The sequence below is a fragment of the Anabrus simplex genome, chromosome 1, assembly GCF_040414725.1.
Source record: "Anabrus simplex isolate iqAnaSimp1 chromosome 1, ASM4041472v1, whole genome shotgun sequence".
Classification (NCBI taxonomy): Eukaryota; Metazoa; Arthropoda; class Insecta; order Orthoptera; family Tettigoniidae; genus Anabrus; species Anabrus simplex.
The window spans coordinates 1,366,874,624-1,366,893,156 of record NC_090265.1 but is presented as its reverse complement, the minus strand read 5'-3'; the positions used below and the strand labels follow the sequence as shown (position 1 = coordinate 1,366,893,156).

The 18,533-nt window shown below is 40.0% G+C and overlaps 1 protein-coding gene across 1 annotated transcript in view; it reads right to left on the bottom strand.

The window, feature by feature from the left end:
* The window catches only part of Task6 (TWIK-related acid-sensitive K[+] channel 6), a 431,294-nt gene extending 413,522 nt beyond the window's left edge, over positions 1-17,772 (bottom strand). Inside the window, exon 1 of the mRNA XM_067152421.2 lies at positions 17,646-17,772. Coding sequence (XP_067008522.1) covers positions 17,646-17,772 — 127 coding nt within the window. The remainder of the gene's footprint in view (positions 1-17,645) is intronic.
* Between the last annotated feature and the right edge of the window lie 761 nt (positions 17,773-18,533).

The window sequence follows — 18,533 nt, the reverse complement described above, 5'->3', positions numbered from 1 at the left end:
GGTAGCTGCAGTCGCCTAAGTGCGGCCAGTATCCAGTATTCGGGAGATTGTGGGTTCGAACCCCACTTTCGGCAGCCCTGAAGATGGTTTTCCGTGGTTTCCCCATTTTCACACCAGGCAAATGCTGGGGCTGTACCTAACTTAAGGCCACGGCCGCTTCCTTCCCACTCCTAACCCTTTCGTATCCCATAGTCCCTTAAGTCCTCTTTGTGTCGGTGCGACGTAGAACAACTTGTAAATAAAACAAGAAAACAAAGCAAAACTTTTCCTCTACGTGGCTCTACTAAGCTGTCCTCTACACTGCCCAGTTGTGTTCTCATACAATTAAATCAAGTACGCTAAATCACAATATGGCATCGGTTTATAATACAAAAGCATAATAATATTTCACATAAGAAGTAACTCGAGTGGCAAGTCATGAATTAATATTGTCTTCACTATTGGAATATTTGCCGAAAAAGAATAGTTTTAAATGTACACTCAACCTCACAAACATTGGCCGTCACAGATCATGACTTTCTTTCAAATTCCTCTTGTTTGAAATAGGAAGAACCTATTGTGTAGGTGGTAGGATTTCAACTATCATCTCTTCGGCCACTAGTCATCCAAAATTTACGAATATCCTCGCATTTCGAGAACGTACAAAGTGAAATATTTCTTTGCGATGTATTTGGCCAAGTTTTATGCGGTTGAGTGTTGGATGTAGCTACCAGAGACATGCGGCCATGTAAACTCTGACAGGGCGAAGTGCTGGGCTAGAATAATGAAACCTGACCCCAGCACCATATGGGGTAAAAGCTAGGAAGAGGGAGATAACGTAACAAGATTGTCAAGAAACTCATAAACATGTCAATATAAACTGAGCAAATATTTCCAAGATAAGTTAACTTCATATTCCAGGGAGTAACATAAATGATAATTCTAACTACTAAAAGTGGAAGCTTTCGTTGGCAGTTGATAAAATTTCATTGAAACGATTTGCTTCGAGGTTTTAATGATTGCTAAGGTAAGGATATGTTTTCCATATGTTTTGCAAATATTTTCCGTACTGTGTAAAAAACAATCTGTTTTAGAGGTCTATATAATGATATTCTTTTCATATTTGTAACCTACATTTTTAGGTAATTGTGATGAAATTTTAATTATTACCTTTAATTTACACTTTTTACTGCTATTTATCTCTATGTAGAATACATAAATACATTTTGGTGACCGTGTTTAAGCTAGTAGTCTTTCTTGTACTGTTTCCTTTCCATGGAATCGCTTGTTGTACTCTTGTTGTTGTTTGTGGTTGTTGTTGTTGTTGGGTAACTACGTTAACTTTGCTTCATTATTACACGACTGTAAGTGACCATTGCCACCGGGATATTTCCCATTTGCGTTGTATTTGCGTTAATAATAATACCTTAAAAATAATAAAAATAACAGTCTGAAGATATTGGTTTTTAGAGAGTACGATTGAATAATTATCCTGATGGGAAAGAAAGAACAAACCTACCTAGTATGAAAATTCTTCAATTATTTAAATTACTCACCAATGCTGTCTATTGATAGACACAAAGCCCTAATGTTATTTCAGTTATTAGACACCTGTCTTGTACTTGAAGAGCCTAATGATCTTATATCAGAGAGAATAGGTTGGATTTAATAGCCAGGCTACTACGGAGAGTTATAACGTAATAAATTGTTCCGCCCTAAACTGAGGAAGGTGAAAGTTCACGCGAGGACGCTGGATTGCGACAGCCTGAATATTAAAAAGTAAATTTATGATCCAGTATGAAATGAGACTGGTTCTGCGTTCTAGATCACGGGCCATGTGACATATTGATCATTAAATAGCTGACTTGTTACATACGTTATCAATGTACATCTTAACCTCCTGTTTAGCTGTGGATATTACGCTAAATTTATTATTTAGAATTCGAGTGAATAAAAACTATATAACAATGAACTATATAGGTGTTACCCGTGCAGGGATACTTGATTTTCTACCAGTTGATTTTTCGCCACCTCCCCATCCAGCGGTTAGCACTACTGGCGGGAGCAATTATTCCGATTATTCTAATGTCCCTTTAATATCGTCAGTAGCCTCGCGATTCCCGGCAAGCGCAGAATATCTGATAACCACCGGACTACAACGCGCAGTGATCATTGCATGGAGGGCCCACTATTCCTATTACAGTTTATTCTTTTGTTAATAGCCAGGCTCCATCCAGCAGTTATCACTGCGAGGAGGGCCACTATACCTATCACAGCATGTTCATTACTTATAATTGTATATTAGATTGATTTTTCACTACTAACAGCACAGGGTCTAAGTTGGAGGTGAACTCTGTATAGACTCATTGGAAATAAATGATAAATACTTTTTCGCCACCTACTGTCCTAGCGTGAATATTAGGTAAACAATCTGTATGTTTGTAGCTCTTCTTCTACTTCTTTCCATTCGGCTATCACCGAGCTCGATAGCTGCAGTCGCTTAAGTGCGGTCAGTATCCAGTAATCGGGAGATAGTGGGTTCGAGCCCCACTGTCGGCAGCCCTGAAGATGGTTTTCCGTGGTTTCCCATTTCCACACCAGGCAAATGCCGGGGCTGTACCTTAATTAAGGCCACGGCCATTTCCTTCCACTTCCTAGGTCTTTCCTATTCCATCGTCGCCATAAGACATATCTGTATCGGTGCGACGTAAAACAAATAGCAAAAAAAAAAAAAAAGGATTCGGCTATCTAAGAACCACTTCGTTTCAACTGTTTCTTGCTGCATCGAGCTTTAACATCCTCCCAGCACTTTCGCATTAGTTCTTGATGCCGTTGCTTCCTTTCTTCAGTCCAGTTCTTGCCTGTTGGAAGCTTAGGTTTTCCCTGGAAACATCGGTGTCTAGTTAGTTCTGTTTAAGGGGGGCACGTTCCAAGATATCGTTGTATGTAATTCTCACTTCTTGTTAATCTTTGTCAACTTCAGTGAACCAAGCTCCCTTGATTTTCTTTTCGAGAAAGTATATAGCTCTATTATAATGACAATCACATCCGTTACAGTGGCGTCCTCTCATCAGTCTAGCCTTGAAGTTCGTGAATCAATCGTGCTAAGATTTGTTGATAGTTGATGGATTCTGAAGTGCGCACACTTACTGCAATGGAAATATAAAGTGGCGATGTACCACAAAGGCGTGTTGTGCAAAAGTAATAAGTACACAAAACAATATTGTTGAATTAATGCAGGTAATCATGACCACGAAGAAAATGAAAGGAGTGTAATGGGCCAAAACGTTCGCGATGCTTGTAATAATGAAATACAAGGAACACCTCCTGCAACTACTTCTCGCGTTCTCAAATGCGTTGGATGCTGCCAATTTGTTACATTTTCCGGACAAGAAACGATTGCGCGAGGCAGTGTAGAATGTGCGTCGTAATTTTCCTCAGTTTTCCTCCCCGGATTCAGATATCTAAGGAAGAAGAGCATGAAAGTATCTTAATAAGTTCAAAAGATGAACTATTTCATCTGATTGATGATAGTAAAAATTATATTATTGTGCTTTCCTGTTTAAAACATATTAAATATATTTGTGCTAATAAATTGTTATACATCAACGGCGCATTTGACTTCTCTGCTAAGCTCTTCACACAACTGTTACCTTTCATTTTCTGGAGAATGTACACTACGTTCCTGCCATATTCCAAATCTTGCCAGACAGAAAGAAGCATGCATACACGTCACTTTTCAGAAAAATACTTTGGGAGTTTAAAAACTAGTTTTAGTATTTCCACCTAAAAATATCATTCTATATTTTGAGCAGGCAATTAATAATGCTATTGCAGCGGTGTGGGGCGAAACAGAAAGTACTTGAATGCAGATTTTATCTATCACAAGCTAGGTGGCATAAAATACAGCATGTTGGTTTAGCAGTTGCTTACATGGACAAATCATCTGAAGAAGGTAACTAGCTTATTAATTGTTTTGGTCTATCATATGTAGCTCCTGAAGAAGTTCGTGACTGTTTTGTGTTTGATCTATGTGAATAGAAGCCAGATAATGCAAACATTACTGCATTTTGTTATTTTTTGTTTTTTGCTTTAAGTCGCACCGACACAGGTAGGTCTCATGACGACGGTGGGACAGGAAAGGCCTAGGAATGGGAAGGAAGCGGGCGTGGCCTTAATTAAGGCACAGCTCTAGCATTCGCCTGGTGTGAAAATGGCAAACCACGGAAAACCATCTTCAGGGCTGCCGACAGTGGGGTTCGAACCCACTATCTCCCGGATGCAGGCTCACAGCTGCGCACCCCTAACAGCACGGCCAACTCGCCCGGTCATTTTGTTACTAGCTTGTTGATAACTATGTTTCAGAATAAAAATATTTCCCCCTACATTTGGCAGAACTGTCTCCGGCTACAACAAATATAACTAATGCTTGTGAATCATTTCACGGGAAATTAAAATTCGCTCTTCTTTGCTACACATTCTGACATAGTAAAATTCGCCATGGTAATAAATTCTCTTCAAATAGAAACATACATGACTATAAATAGTGTGCATGTGTCGCTGAATAAAAAAGAGGGAAATCTATGATAAGAAGATGAGGATAGACTCCATTACAAAAACGTGTCATTCTGGGATGATGGTACGTAGAAACTATATCAAAATAATTTCCCGTCTCTACACGCCACTCTAATGATGATCAACATGAACAAATCTTAAAAGGAATCCATTGCACATTTACAACCTTTATCATCAGAGTACAAGATGTTTAGAGGAACTTCTCCTCACGCTGGGGTACGGTCGCAGTTAAGTTACTGTATATTTCATTTGCTATGGATTAGCCGTAATTCAGGTTCAGCCACATACACCTCTGTTATAACGATGGAAATTTAGATAACAATGACATTATTGGTAAAAAACGGTTAATTGTGTCCACAACTAGCGTATGTCGGTAATCATTGTGGGTATCATGGTAGTCAATCTCGCAGCGTGCCCTAAATGTTGAATTATACAATGTTCTTAATATTCTTGTTAAATTATATTCTAATTAATATTATTAGTGGCTCACGTTGCTATAAAACACTTACGTAACATCATTTATTACATATATTCTTTCTTAACTTTAACAACAGAGAGTGCCACTTGTCTATTTTCTAGAAAATCAGCACTGTTTTACAGTAACAATGATATCTATACATCGTATGGTTAATTATTTAGAAAGAATAAGCTAAGGATATTTTACTTTCATGAACATAAAATTTTGAGATTTTTCTAACAGCAACTAACATTATTTTACCACTGAACTTGGATTCTCCACACTTCTTTGTAAATATACTTAAATTCTTTATAAAATTATCCTACTTCTTCTTGGATGGTTACGGATAGTTTGAAATAGCCTTGTTTCTCTTTTTCGTGTATATTCATGATTACACTTTTCATTTGCTGTTAATCGTTTACGTTTCAGTGCCATTTTAATTTAAGGAGATACATATTTACCAGATAGTGTAATAATAAGTTGAAAGACAGCTGAGGAGTGATATTTTAGATGCGAAATTTTTCCCCAGAACTGGATTATTTATCGTAGAGACAGGATAGAATCGAAAGGAGGGAGAGTATTCATACTGGTGAAACAAGAATTTGTAAGCAATGAAAAATTAAGGATAAGAAACATATAATTCTAGGTGTAAGGCTCTAAATATAAGAGGTAACTTGATATTTTTGGGGGTGTAAAGACCCGTAAGGGGTGACGATGACGCTAAATTGTTTGATTAGATAATCAGTTGTCTGGAGAACGACACGGAAAGGAACGCGACTGCAACGGGTGATCTCAGTTTACCGAATTTTAACTGGGAAGATAATCCGAACAACAGAAATCATTCAAAATTCTGGCATTTTATTCACAGACAAGGCATGGCTCGTAGCTATGTGAACTCATACACAACACACGCATGTGGGCCACACATGCCATTTGTGAAGAACCTGTGAACCCTTGAACTTATCGTTCCATCGTTGGTCGTCTGCCTCGGCTGCTTCGTACTCTTCGATCCTGGGGTCGTTGTGAGGTTTTTCTGTCACTTCGTCGATAGGGTTGAGAGGAAAGCATAACCACTTTAAATGAGGAGCAAAGAAAGTAAGCTTACTAAAATATTTATTCAGTTCAAATCACGATAATTCATTTATTAAACTGGCAAGGAATTCACTTAAAATTTTCACAACATTTTAACACAGTCACAATGCATAACATGATTGGTAAAGTTTTATTGAAATATTTTATTGTTCTCTTTCAAAGAATGAAAACATGGTGAACATTTCCTGGACAGCAAAACGCAGGAAACGAGAATAAAACCTGAAAATCGGGCACCATTGATCCAAATGATAACTGAGAGTTAATCCACATGATCCGTGGAAAATCTGACCTTCAACAAACAGAATTCCAGATTTACATTTTATTAAGGTTATCCACCAGTCTAGTATCCAATCGGATATTGCAACTATCAGTTGCTTTGGACAGCTTGCTTAATGTTACTTGAAAGCATGGTGTTCATTACAAGATAACAGCAAATGTCACGATCAAAAATAAAATTCCACCATGAATTGTCATCTCGTGACACTCTTAAGTTACAGAGGAATCCCGATGCTTAAACATGCAACACCCCAAACAGATGTTCAGAAGGAACCAATAACACTTGATCCGATGGGATCTTAGGTTACGTCGTTCTGAAGGAACAAAACTGCGAAATGCAGGAAAACATGAATTCATTATGCATTTAGAAGAAATGCCAAACGCTAAACTTAAAGAAAAGTGATAAGTCACTTGAAAATGTTCTTACTAAACCAACGTTCAGGTTAGGAAATAGTTACGTCGTTATATTTTTTAAATTACAGGTCCACAATATAACACAAATAAAAGTACATCTTTTCAATATTCTATAACTACGACTACCATTACAAATCTGCCTATCTACACTTATCCCATTAAACCAAACTATAAGTGATCGGTAGATCAACATCTCGCATGAATAATGTGAATAACGAAAAATGAAAATAAAATATATTAACAGCTGACGAATCGAAACCGTATCCGTAATGTAAATCCTACATAAATCAACTAAGTATCAACACATGGCATTATCATAATATATCGGACACCCGATCAATAAATCTTAAAGTAAAGAAAAGTAAATATGAACAAAAATTAATCGAACTTGAATACGCGCGGCTAAGCAATAAGTATTAGTCCCACGTGGGACAATCCTTACATTCATGCCACTACTGATGCAGCGCTATTATGGGAGCACCTTCTGGCTAGTAAGAATTATGCCGAAACATGCCCTGAATAGTACTTGCTAATATCTTTTACATTCGTACCCACTACTGCAAACACTAACATCGTTCAAGCCGATTCTTAAAAATGCCTAACCTATGACTTGACTGTGTAATCCTGTCGTCGAGCCAACGTTACAGTGTCTACTCATCCTTAAGGTATATAATGCACGCAGCATCCTAAATCTATCATTGAGCCAACGTATGACATCTACACATCATTCATACTGCCGGGAGAAATCGAAACTTTAATACAGTGTCCGATATTTAAATCTGATCCTCGTTGAAACTCTAACATACGAAGCGAAATTCGCTACACAAATGAACTTGAACCTGGAAATTATTGTGTCCATTTCCTACAGCAGGGCCTCTCAGGGTGCATGCGCGTGGTGCATGCACTGCGCACGGTGCAAAAGACGACTTCGCTTGGTTGACCAGAGTGCAGACCCCCCCACTCCTCTCTCCCTACACCTGTCTCCCCGTTCGGCCTGTCTCCGCGTTCCTCACCTTCACTGCTGTTTCTCCCCCACTGCGAAATGTTTACGTGTGGTGAGCGGAGACGCACAGTTGTATGGGACAAGGTTACCAGTGTTATAAAAAAAATTAAAAAAGTGAATTAGAAATACACATACATGTTTGAGAGGAATGTAAACATAATTTTTAAGAAATGCAGAACCCGTAACCAAAATGAAAATGCTACAGTACTGGAACAAACCTGATTTGTGGATATAGAATGCTCTTCTTCAAGCTGTTTCAACTTCCTTAATTCTTTCTCTCTGACGTCTCCTATGATTTCACAATAATTTTCCGAAAGTAGTCTGTTGTAGTGTCTTTCAATAGACGATTTTCTTACGCACGTAATTATCGTCCCACAGATTAAGCATTTGGCGTTATCGTCACGACAAACAAACAAAAAAAAAATACGGAAGTTCCCAGTTCGATTGAAATGGACTTTCGGAAGTCTTTGCTTTCTTCGAAACAGGTTGCTCCATTATTGTCGTCGTGCGCTTATCTATTTCACTGATAAACACGTCGTATACCACCAAACGCTTCGTCGCTCTCAGCACACTACACCATCCGAGTCAAGCCGAGTTGAGGCGAAGCGTACCGATGCACAGTGCACAGAGCCTATGCACCGTGCTCTGCACGCGTGAGAGTTTGGGCGTTTGAGAGGCCCTGTCCTACAGTAAAGCGTGAAATCGAACTTAAACAACATGTCCAAATAGTTTAATCTATTCCTCAATGCAATCTCAACACATTCAGTGAAGTTCATTAAATAAAAATAAACTCGACTCTCGTTTGTTATTAGGTAATATCACTGAAAACAATAATCACTACCATCTCGATATTCATGGCACAACTCGAGTGTGAGGCTCCAAACTGTCCTATGTTAACACTCCAAAGAGGTATCACCGTGAACTGTCCAGTGAAGTGACTTTTCGTGAATCTACTCAAGCTAAACTATCATTCTAATAAAATTCATTGTTTCACACCCGCAATGTTTCTAGTCAGCGATATTCTCATCTCGTAAAGATACAAAATGGAATTCAATTTACAATAATCAAACATTATCTTTACCGCGTGTTAGAATGTATTTTATTCGTGAGGTCGGCTACCACAAATTTTATTGCACTTCGCTGGTATCAAATAGAACCATCACTTAGACTTAACTGCCGTTACCTACGGTCTTACATAAAATTGTAATCATAGGAGAACATGAACTTGTACTTAAAGTAGGCGTTACAACGCGCTCACTTGGATTTGACAATCTTTGAATTCCAAGCGTTCTGGATTGCTACAGGACATCGTTCATCTTACACAGCCTGTCTCAAAAATATTACATCTCAACCAATACACCATGTCACAAAAATTCCTCTCCGTCGAAATAAAGGACCTTTTATCCTCAGCATCCTGATTATTCTACATCACTCATGAAATATAGGCTTACTCTGCCTTTAACATCTTCCTAACTATTTCCATAACATTTCATTTCCATTACAATCCATTTCCTTTCTGCTTGAAACTTTTAAATACAAGCGATCCCATGATCAAACAACTTTATAATGATCTCACAATTTGCTTCCCTGAATTTTTCCTGACCTCAGGATAAATATAGCATACCGTGATTTTCTGTATCACAAATACACGGTGTCACGAAATTTAATCTTTACAAAAATGCCAACTTTATCATAGTTCACTAGATTTCGATATAAACCGCAAATCTCGCTTGACATTACTGCTTGACACATAATTTATCATCTCAATTTTACCCTGATGTGAATATGATTATTTTTACTATTATTTGATAATTTGATATTTCACTTCATCACACTCATAACGGTTATTTTGTCGTTATCATTTGTAACTTTTACCGGTCCGAACATTATTTCATTGCAATATTTAACTCCACTTTTACATTTCTTAAAGAAATGTAAAAACATATTTTAAAGACTCGCGCGCTGACATGAACAATAGACAATTCGCCTCCACACTAGAAAAACGACAAGACACTTCCTCATCATCGCAATATACTTGATTACACATGCCACGTATACAACGTGATGTTCTTATTAATTAATTAATTAATTTAAAGGGACAAGCATTTACATCTCTAACTACAAATCATAATATTTACATTAGCCAGACCTGTAATTGTAGTCGTTTCAGATGGCATTATCTTGGCTTTATTTTGTGCCAACCATCTACAATTGAGCCCTTCAAAATTGCAGGATACATTCTTCACTTAAATGTTACCTTATACATACACAGATTTTACACTTGGCTTGAAGCAGCACACTTTACCATAAATTGTTCTATACACATGTAACAGTAAAACCATCCCGCTTCATCTCGAGAACTCAACTAATGCAGTTTGTGGAATCTTCCCAACTCCTTTCTATCCAGGTGTTTTACAGATAAGACTGACCGTGAAACACAAAGCTTATCTCCGCCAGACTATCGTCCTCCCTTACCGACCACAAAAGATAACATTGGCCGCAGTAATTCAGAAAAACTATCTATGAATCTGCTGTCTCCCTGTGAGAATTTCAGGAATTTTATAGTTATTAAACTTATAATTTTCTTCCCCGACCGTGATAGATGTCGTAACTACGAAGTTTAAATAGCTAATTTAGTCTTTGTTCACCATTTACCACTTGGTAAAATATTCATCCCTCAATCCAACTGGCTTTAGAGATTCTACAAGTCTATTTCGCCCACTTTAGGTCTTCTTCTTATGTTGCCTGACGTAGGTTCACACTCTCGGAGCACAGAATGACGACTGACGTTCCTGGTTTAGGAGGGAGTATTTATGCATTTTATAGGGACGCTCTGAATGGCGTTATGTACCGTGGTGCAATCATTCCGATTTAAGACCACAGGTCCGATTTCTTTGAGACTCACTCCAGAGATTCTACCTAATTTTCGAGTCATGGTGGTGTTGTTTGTGATTTTTCCAGCTATTTTAACGGGCATAATTAATTAATTTCTTGTATTAGGGTTGCCACGCTTGTTTTACTGTATGTCCTTGACACGTGTTTCTCTCACGGCCAACATAGATGTCAACTTCTCTCCGAGCCTAATTAAACATATTTCAACCCTGTGGACTTTAGCGTCCTCAAATATTTCCCAAAATTCTTAATTACTTATTCCTTTGTTAATGACAGGACCGAAAACTCTCGCAATGAGGGTTATTATCTAGAATTGAATTATTAATTACCCGAAGACTGTCGAAATGTTCCGACCTCGTTCGAATTGGTGGGCCGCTCCCCGCTGTGAGTTGTCACGCCACAGAACGCGAGATGAGCTTGCAATAAAAAATATGGTTGTACTCCATCTTGCAGTTGCAATTTTTTAGCAAGGTAGAATTATGAATTCACCTGTACACCCACAGAAAGTCGGGTTTAGTGCGTAGTATCAAGAGAGACAATAGGCGGCCCAACTATTGTAGGGGGGAAGTAAACTCCGCAGGGTACCAGTGCATCTTCATGGAAACCGTTTTGCACCGGGATGGTACTGACTGCGTCGATAATACTTTCAACAGGACAGTACCACTTGTCACGCAGCGCATGATTCCATGATTATCTAACATTCCATTGATGATCGCATTATTTTCAGAGACTTGTGCTCACTTGGTATTTAACCCCGCCGGACATTTTCTAGTGGGGTGATTTGAAAGCAAGGATCTACGCTACAAGTTCTCGAGCTTAGCCAGGGAGGGCATATATAGCAAGTGGAAATGTAACTTTCCCCTGGTACGTTGGCACTGCATTTGTGCTTATCACATGAAAATCTGCAGTGGTGTCGGTCGGTAGATGCAGTGTGGTGGCTCTCGGCCCACAAGTGACCACGGCTGGTCCGTGGTCCACCAGCTCTGCTCTCCGGCTGCCCAACCGAGCAGAGGAGCTGTGGATACGGCTCTATCGTGGCTCTACGACTCTGCATTCGGGACCTCACGACTGACCCCAAACGTCGGCTGTGCTGAGAATGGTTCTGCGTAGTTTTCCATTCTTCTGCACTAAGGCGAATGCCGGTACAGTTCCTAGTATAGGCCAGGCCGCGAACCCGCTCACATTCTCCGTGCAGCTCCTTCACCGTAACAAATCTCCCGGAGTGAGAGACGGCGTTACCGTCTATGAGGCCCCCCTCCCCCTTCAGGGAAGGAATGAAAACATTTCAGTGGTAGTAGTAGTAGTGGTGTCGCTATCGGCGTGTTAGTCGGCCAATGTGTTGGAAATATACGGTATCCAGCTGATGAACCCATGCCGCACTGCGGCGAAACACTGGTACTTTTTTTTTTTCGATTGAGTTTCCTGAATTTTACTTACCTACCTCGATCGGAAGGCATATTTTTGATTAGACTATGTTTAGTATATTTACCTTTGCGGACAACACATAATACAAGACGATGACATGTAGTTGTTTCTAAGTATTACAGTGGCTACAGCCAAATTTCGTGGGAAGCCAAGGTACGAACTACCTTGGTAGGAAGCTAGCCACCCGCTTGCAATAAGCAGTTCTCTGATGGGTTTGTTTCCTGGTAGACGACCCGTATCATAATCGGATACAAATTGCCTACTTTATTCTTGTTCAAATAACTGAAGCTAAGGAAGTACCAGATGTAGATGATAAATTAACATTTTTTTGTGTTAGAACATGGTATAATATTCAAAGGCCTCTTATAAAGCCCACGGAGATCTGGAAGGTAGTGAATCCACTGCGGAATCGTACTGTATTAATGATCTCAAACCTAACAATAAGCGCCAACAAAAACTCGTTAATAATTTACATTTATGCTTCCCTCTTGTGCTAAAGTATTCAAATTCGAGGAATGGCGAAGGAAACTTTGCAAGATTAATTAAACGTACCTTAGCCAAAACATTGCCTTATTTATAATTAAGATAATGACTCATCGGAAAATGTTGAGTTAGAAATAATAAGTGTGCAGAGACTATCCCTGCGGTAACAAGAGTAGAGACGCGTGAATACACAGGAGAGAATATGATGAAGAAACTTTACAGAATCGTGAGAAGTAGAGGAGTATAACACGTTTAATACTAATCATGTACAATTTTTATCTTTAGGAAAGAGTTTTCGGGGTGGTCTTTCAGTTTATAACAGTGCCTGGTATAGAATGTCTGGTTTAATTTCTTGACTAGGTAACACAACTTATGATGTTATAGTTATGATCAGACAGCCTATATTTTTCCTAATGTAATAGGTCTATGACATTTCAAGTTCGAAGAATCTCCTAATTTGTTGCGAATGAATGATTAGTTTAAAATTGTGTTTGTGGATTTAAGCACTTTAATTTAAAACCTGTTTCAGCCTATATAACACTTTTAACATGTTCATGGATTTAATTACGTATATATAAACCCTATGCAGCCTACGCAACAATTTCGACTTCTCCTTCGAAATAACTAACCATTCCCTGCAATTCCCCTGTCATAGAATGTCCTTCTTAGTCGGTAACCACATTATTCACTAGAAATATTCCTTTGTAATTAAATTCATGGCCGTCCCCGTGGTGTAGGAGCAGCGAGCCTGCATCTTATTCGGAGACCACGGGCTCGATTTCCGGCAAGACCAGGGATACTTATTTGGATCTGAGGGCTGGTTCGAGGCCCACCCAGTCTATGTGATTACCATTGAGAAACTATCTAACTGCGAGATAGCGGCCCTGGTCTAGAAATCTAAGAATAACGGCGAAGGGAATTCGTATTGAGGATCACACGACACCTCGTAATCTGCAGGCCTTAGGCTGAACAGCGGTCGCCTTGTAACCAAGCCCTTCGGGGCTGCTGCACCATGGGTAGCCTAAGTACCTTGAACCAAGAACTCATTCTACCGACAATTCTCATTGCAGCTTAAATGTCAACATACCGAGCTTGATAGCTGCAGTCGCTTAAGTGCGGCCAGTATCCAGTATTCGGGAGATAGTGGGTTCGAACCCCACTGTCGGGAGCCCTGAAGATGGTTTTCCGTGGTTTCCCATTTTCACACCAGGCAAATGCTGGAGTTGTACCTTAATTAAGGCCACGGATGCTTTCTTCCCATTCCTAGCCCTTTCTTGTCCCATCGTCGCCATAAGACCTATCTGTGTCGGCGCTACGTAAAGCCAATAGCAAAAAAAAAAATGTCAACATTCTGTACATGCCTTTGATTGTTTTTAATAATCTGCCATTAATCCTATAACATCTCACTATGGCTAACGTGTTCTCCCTCGGAACTCTGTCATATGACTTTTCTCGACATACGAAACATAAACACATCTATCTGTCCCTCTCGTAGCATTTTTCAGTTACCTTGCTCATACTGAAAATCTGATCCTGAGAGCCCCGCTGTGGTCTGAAGCCACACTGGTTTTCATTAAACTTTCTCTCAACCAATGATCACACCCTCGCTTCCACAATGCCAGTGGACACCTTGCCTGGTATACTGATCAATAAAATACCTCGATAGACTCCAATCCTTTCTGTAAAAAATGAAAAATCTACAGCTTGTTCCCAGTCATTCGACCAGGTCAGGAATGGAATGAATGAAGCCCCCATCTAGCGGCGAGGATAGGAAATGTGCAAGCTGCCGAAGCCTGTCGCACTCCCCTGGGGCAATGATTAATGGCTGACAGATGAAATGAAATGTTAATGACGATTGTTGCTGGAATGAAAGATGACAGGGGAAACCGGAGTACCCGGAGAAAAACCTGTCCCATCTCCGCTTTGTCTAGCACAAATCTCACATGGAGTGACCGGGATTTGAACCGCGGTATCCACTGGTGGGAGGCCGGCGCACTGCCGCCTGAGCCACGAAGGCTTCCCTTTCTGTTAACTTAATTAGAAATAGGTGCAATTACTCCTTTCGTCCAATTATTTTTAATGTTATCTTTTGCTAGTGGTTTAACGTCTCATTAACACATGGAAGGTTTTCGGCGACGCAAGGATGAGGGAAGGTAGCCCGCTTGGCCTTAATTACAGCATTTGTTTGGTATGAAAATGGGAAACTATGAAAAACCATCTTCAAGGCTGCCGACGATGGAATTCGAACTCAACACCTCCCACTCCCTGTCCGGCTCTATGGCTAAATTTTAGCGTGCTGACGTTTGGTCGCAAGGGTCCCGGGTTCGATTCCCGGCAGGGTCGGTAATTTTAATCGTAATTGGTTAATACCGCTGACACGGGGACTGGGTGTATGTTTCGTCTTCATCATCATTTGTTCTCGGACACTTCAGGCACTAAAAGCTATACGCCATTTTATTTTCATCTCTCTCCTCCCATTATATTTCACCATTTCATGTTTTATTTCACTATATTCATTTTGTAGTGTATTTCTCACCCTTTCCATTCCCTCAAGCGTTATTTCATTAACATGATTCTTTCATTTGAAGCGTGGCATTGTATGGACGTGAAACATGGACGATAACTAGGTCAGAAAAAAAAAAGAGAATACAAAAGAATACTGAAGGTGGGATGGATAGATTGAATTACGAATGAAGAGGTACTGAATCGAATTGGTGAGAGGAGAATAATTTGGCGAAATTTGACCAGAAGAAGAGAGAGAAGGATGGGACACATAAGATACCCAGGACTTGTTCAGTTGGTTTTTGAAGGAAGAGCAAGCGGTAAGGGTAGTCCAGGGTATGAATGTAAAACACCTTAGAGTAGATGTAGGATGTAGTAGTTACGTGCAAATGAAAAGATTAGCACATGATAGAGTGGGATGGAGAGCTGCGTCAAACTAGTCTATGGACTGATGACCCTAACAGTAATAGCAATTGAGGGGTTCCGGTGAAAAATCTGCCAAATGGATAATTTATAGTTTTGAGAAAAGCCAGAAAAATTAATATCGGAGTGACCGTTACTATTAGAACTGTTTTCTCTTTTTTTATCGAGACAAAGACAAAGTCACCTCCGTACAGGCCATGAAGGCCCTTGGAGAAGTGGAAGGTAAAGGCTTCCACCAGTGTTAACCGCGGCACGTGATTGGGTAGAGTGGTTAGCTCTACGCCCGACCGCCTTTGCCCCCAGGAATTAACGTGGTACTCATTTTTGGTGTAGGCTGAGTGAACCTCAGGGCCATATGCACCTCCGGAAGTGGAAATCTCGTTTCTTAAATTTTACGACTTCCTGACGGAGCTTCGAAGCCACGTCCTTCCGGGCGAACGGAGCACGCCTTTACCGCCTCGGCCAGGCAGCCCCTTCTTTTTTTATCATTTGTATTTTCGTTCTATATTTACGGCATCTTTCATGAGATTAGTTGTAATGAATCCATAGAAATTTATATTTTGATTTTATGTTAGGCAGATTTTGCTACGGAGTTCTTACAAATCATTTTAAAAATCTTTAAATACCGGTTTGGTTTTTATATTATTTCAGATTTACTACCACATAGATATACGATAATGATAGTGATACTTGCACTATGAACAGTACTTCACACTTTCGGATACTGTTTGCAAGCTGTTTTACTCCAACTATGTGTTATGCATTATGGATCTCTTTAAACAAGCTCTGTACTAATATCAGAACCCGTCTTTTAATCACGTGGTTCGCAAACAGCGTCTGGGAGTTCATCTTGTAAATTTCCTATCTTCCATCCACCACACCTTCGTAATATAAAAAATCAGGGACCTCCCTCCATGAATACCCAAAGCATCTTTTCACTAGCAACTTCACATCCTCGATTCTTTTTTCAGAAATTCTAGACAAGAAAAGAAAACAAGATTTTCTTCATACTTCTGCCTGACGGCTACGGCTCTTTTCCATTGTTCTGGGTTTGGGACGCTACTCTTGGAGTCCTTGAGACTTATAGACAGTGGTCTTGATTTTCCCTCCATAATGTAACAACCTTGCTCTAATGTGCTCCGCAATACTGTTTGTAATGTCAGTAATAATTCGCCTAATCTTTTGATTGTAGACCTTCAACAAATCTTGACAGGTGGCTCCCAATTTGTAAGTGCATTAAGCAGGTACTGATACAGATTTTTGTTGCTTGCCTAATGCATTAAGGATATTTTGCAGCGGAGCCTCATATTCAACAGTCTTTTAACATGGATAAATAAATGAGTTTGATATAAACGTTCGCGTGCTTCAGTAGCTTATGTTCCGGACACCAGAAAAACCCAAATTGGCCAAAAATGCATTAAGCAGGTTTTGATCCTGAGCCCCTCAATTGTCTTTCTCCCCATGTGCTCGGTTGTTTGCGATGTCAACAGAAAGATTTACTTCTACGTTGAGAAATTTAAATTATTTATTGAACAAGATTGAATTATATATTCTTTACAAACATATTGAAGTAAATTAACGTTTTTTCACCAAGTGGTTGCATCAAACTATTGCACTATAATTTGAAATCAAGAAAATATATGGTTGGGCGAGTTGGCCATGCGGTTAGGGGCGCGCAACTGTGAGCTTGCATCCTGGAGATAGTGCGCTCGAACCCCACTGTCAGCAGCCCTAAAGATGCTTTTCCGTGGTTTTCCATGTTCACACCAGGTAAATGCTGGGGATGTAGCATAATTAAGGCCACGGCCGCTTCTTTCCCACTCCTAGGCCTTTCCTCTCCCATTGTCGCCCAAAAACGTAGGCCTATCTGTTTTGGTGCGCCGTAAAGAAAATTCTTAAAAGAAAATATATGCCTTAAATTTAGAGGTTGGTTTTGAGAATATGTTCAAAATATAGGTAAAAATCCGACTCAAAAAAGTTTTGGGAATTCAAACTTCGGAGTTTAATTTTTCATTACATGATACATATGGTGTCAAAATTTGGTTCAATAGACATAATAGAAAGAACTGTTTTAGTGGAGTGTAACCTTAAGCGTAGTGGCAGATATTATGTGGAGTTGCTCACCTCGTAAAGCTTCACAGCGACGCTTCTCCGTCTCTGACTCAAGAGCGTCAAACACTGCAGCTCCCACGAGAAGATATGTGAACGTACAGACTATCAAGGACAGTGTGCGGACGTTTTGCTTCTTCATTCTCCGGGTCGCACCATGCTGGGTGGTGGCGGCGGCCTAGGCCGAGGCACAGTACTCTGCGAGGTCGGCACTGGCCCTCGCCGCGGCGGCCGGCATCTTCACGAGGAGCGAGGAGATGCGCCGAGGGCAGGCCGCCCTCCCGTACCACTTGGCGCCGCCGGCCGTCCACAGCTACAGCGCTCTTCCATTGCCTGCAACAACAATAGTACCCAATGAAATAGCGTCGTCTGGGAAACAAATTACAGTCGAACTTGATTATTTCGAAGTTGAAGGGAATGGCGAAAATTGAATTATTCAAAATTTCGAATTAAACAAGTTTCAGTTTTTGTAATTCTTAAAGCGAGTTTGGTTACACTCCTCATGATTTTATCATTATTTTTCTGCAAAGTAGACAACCCATTCAAGGGAATTACGAGACCCAGACCCCTTTCCATTTAACACTTTCTTTAAAACCTTGCGAATAACTGCCACCTTCATAGCAAAAGTTTATGTTTGGTATTGCACCTGAGTTGATTTAGACAGAAAAAATTGTCAACACAGTTCAGTAATAAAAATACACTGATGCCAGCGATGTGCTGTAATTTACCAAAATACTGTATAAAAGTGCGAACCGCTACGATAACTCCATCTGTGACCACAGGTATATTAAGGGGAAAGATATACAGCAAATACAGTACACAATGAAAACAAGTGTCTGGGATTGGAAGGGAAATACTTCAGCGCTGCCTACTGCTATATCGACGGAGGGGGTTGGACAATCT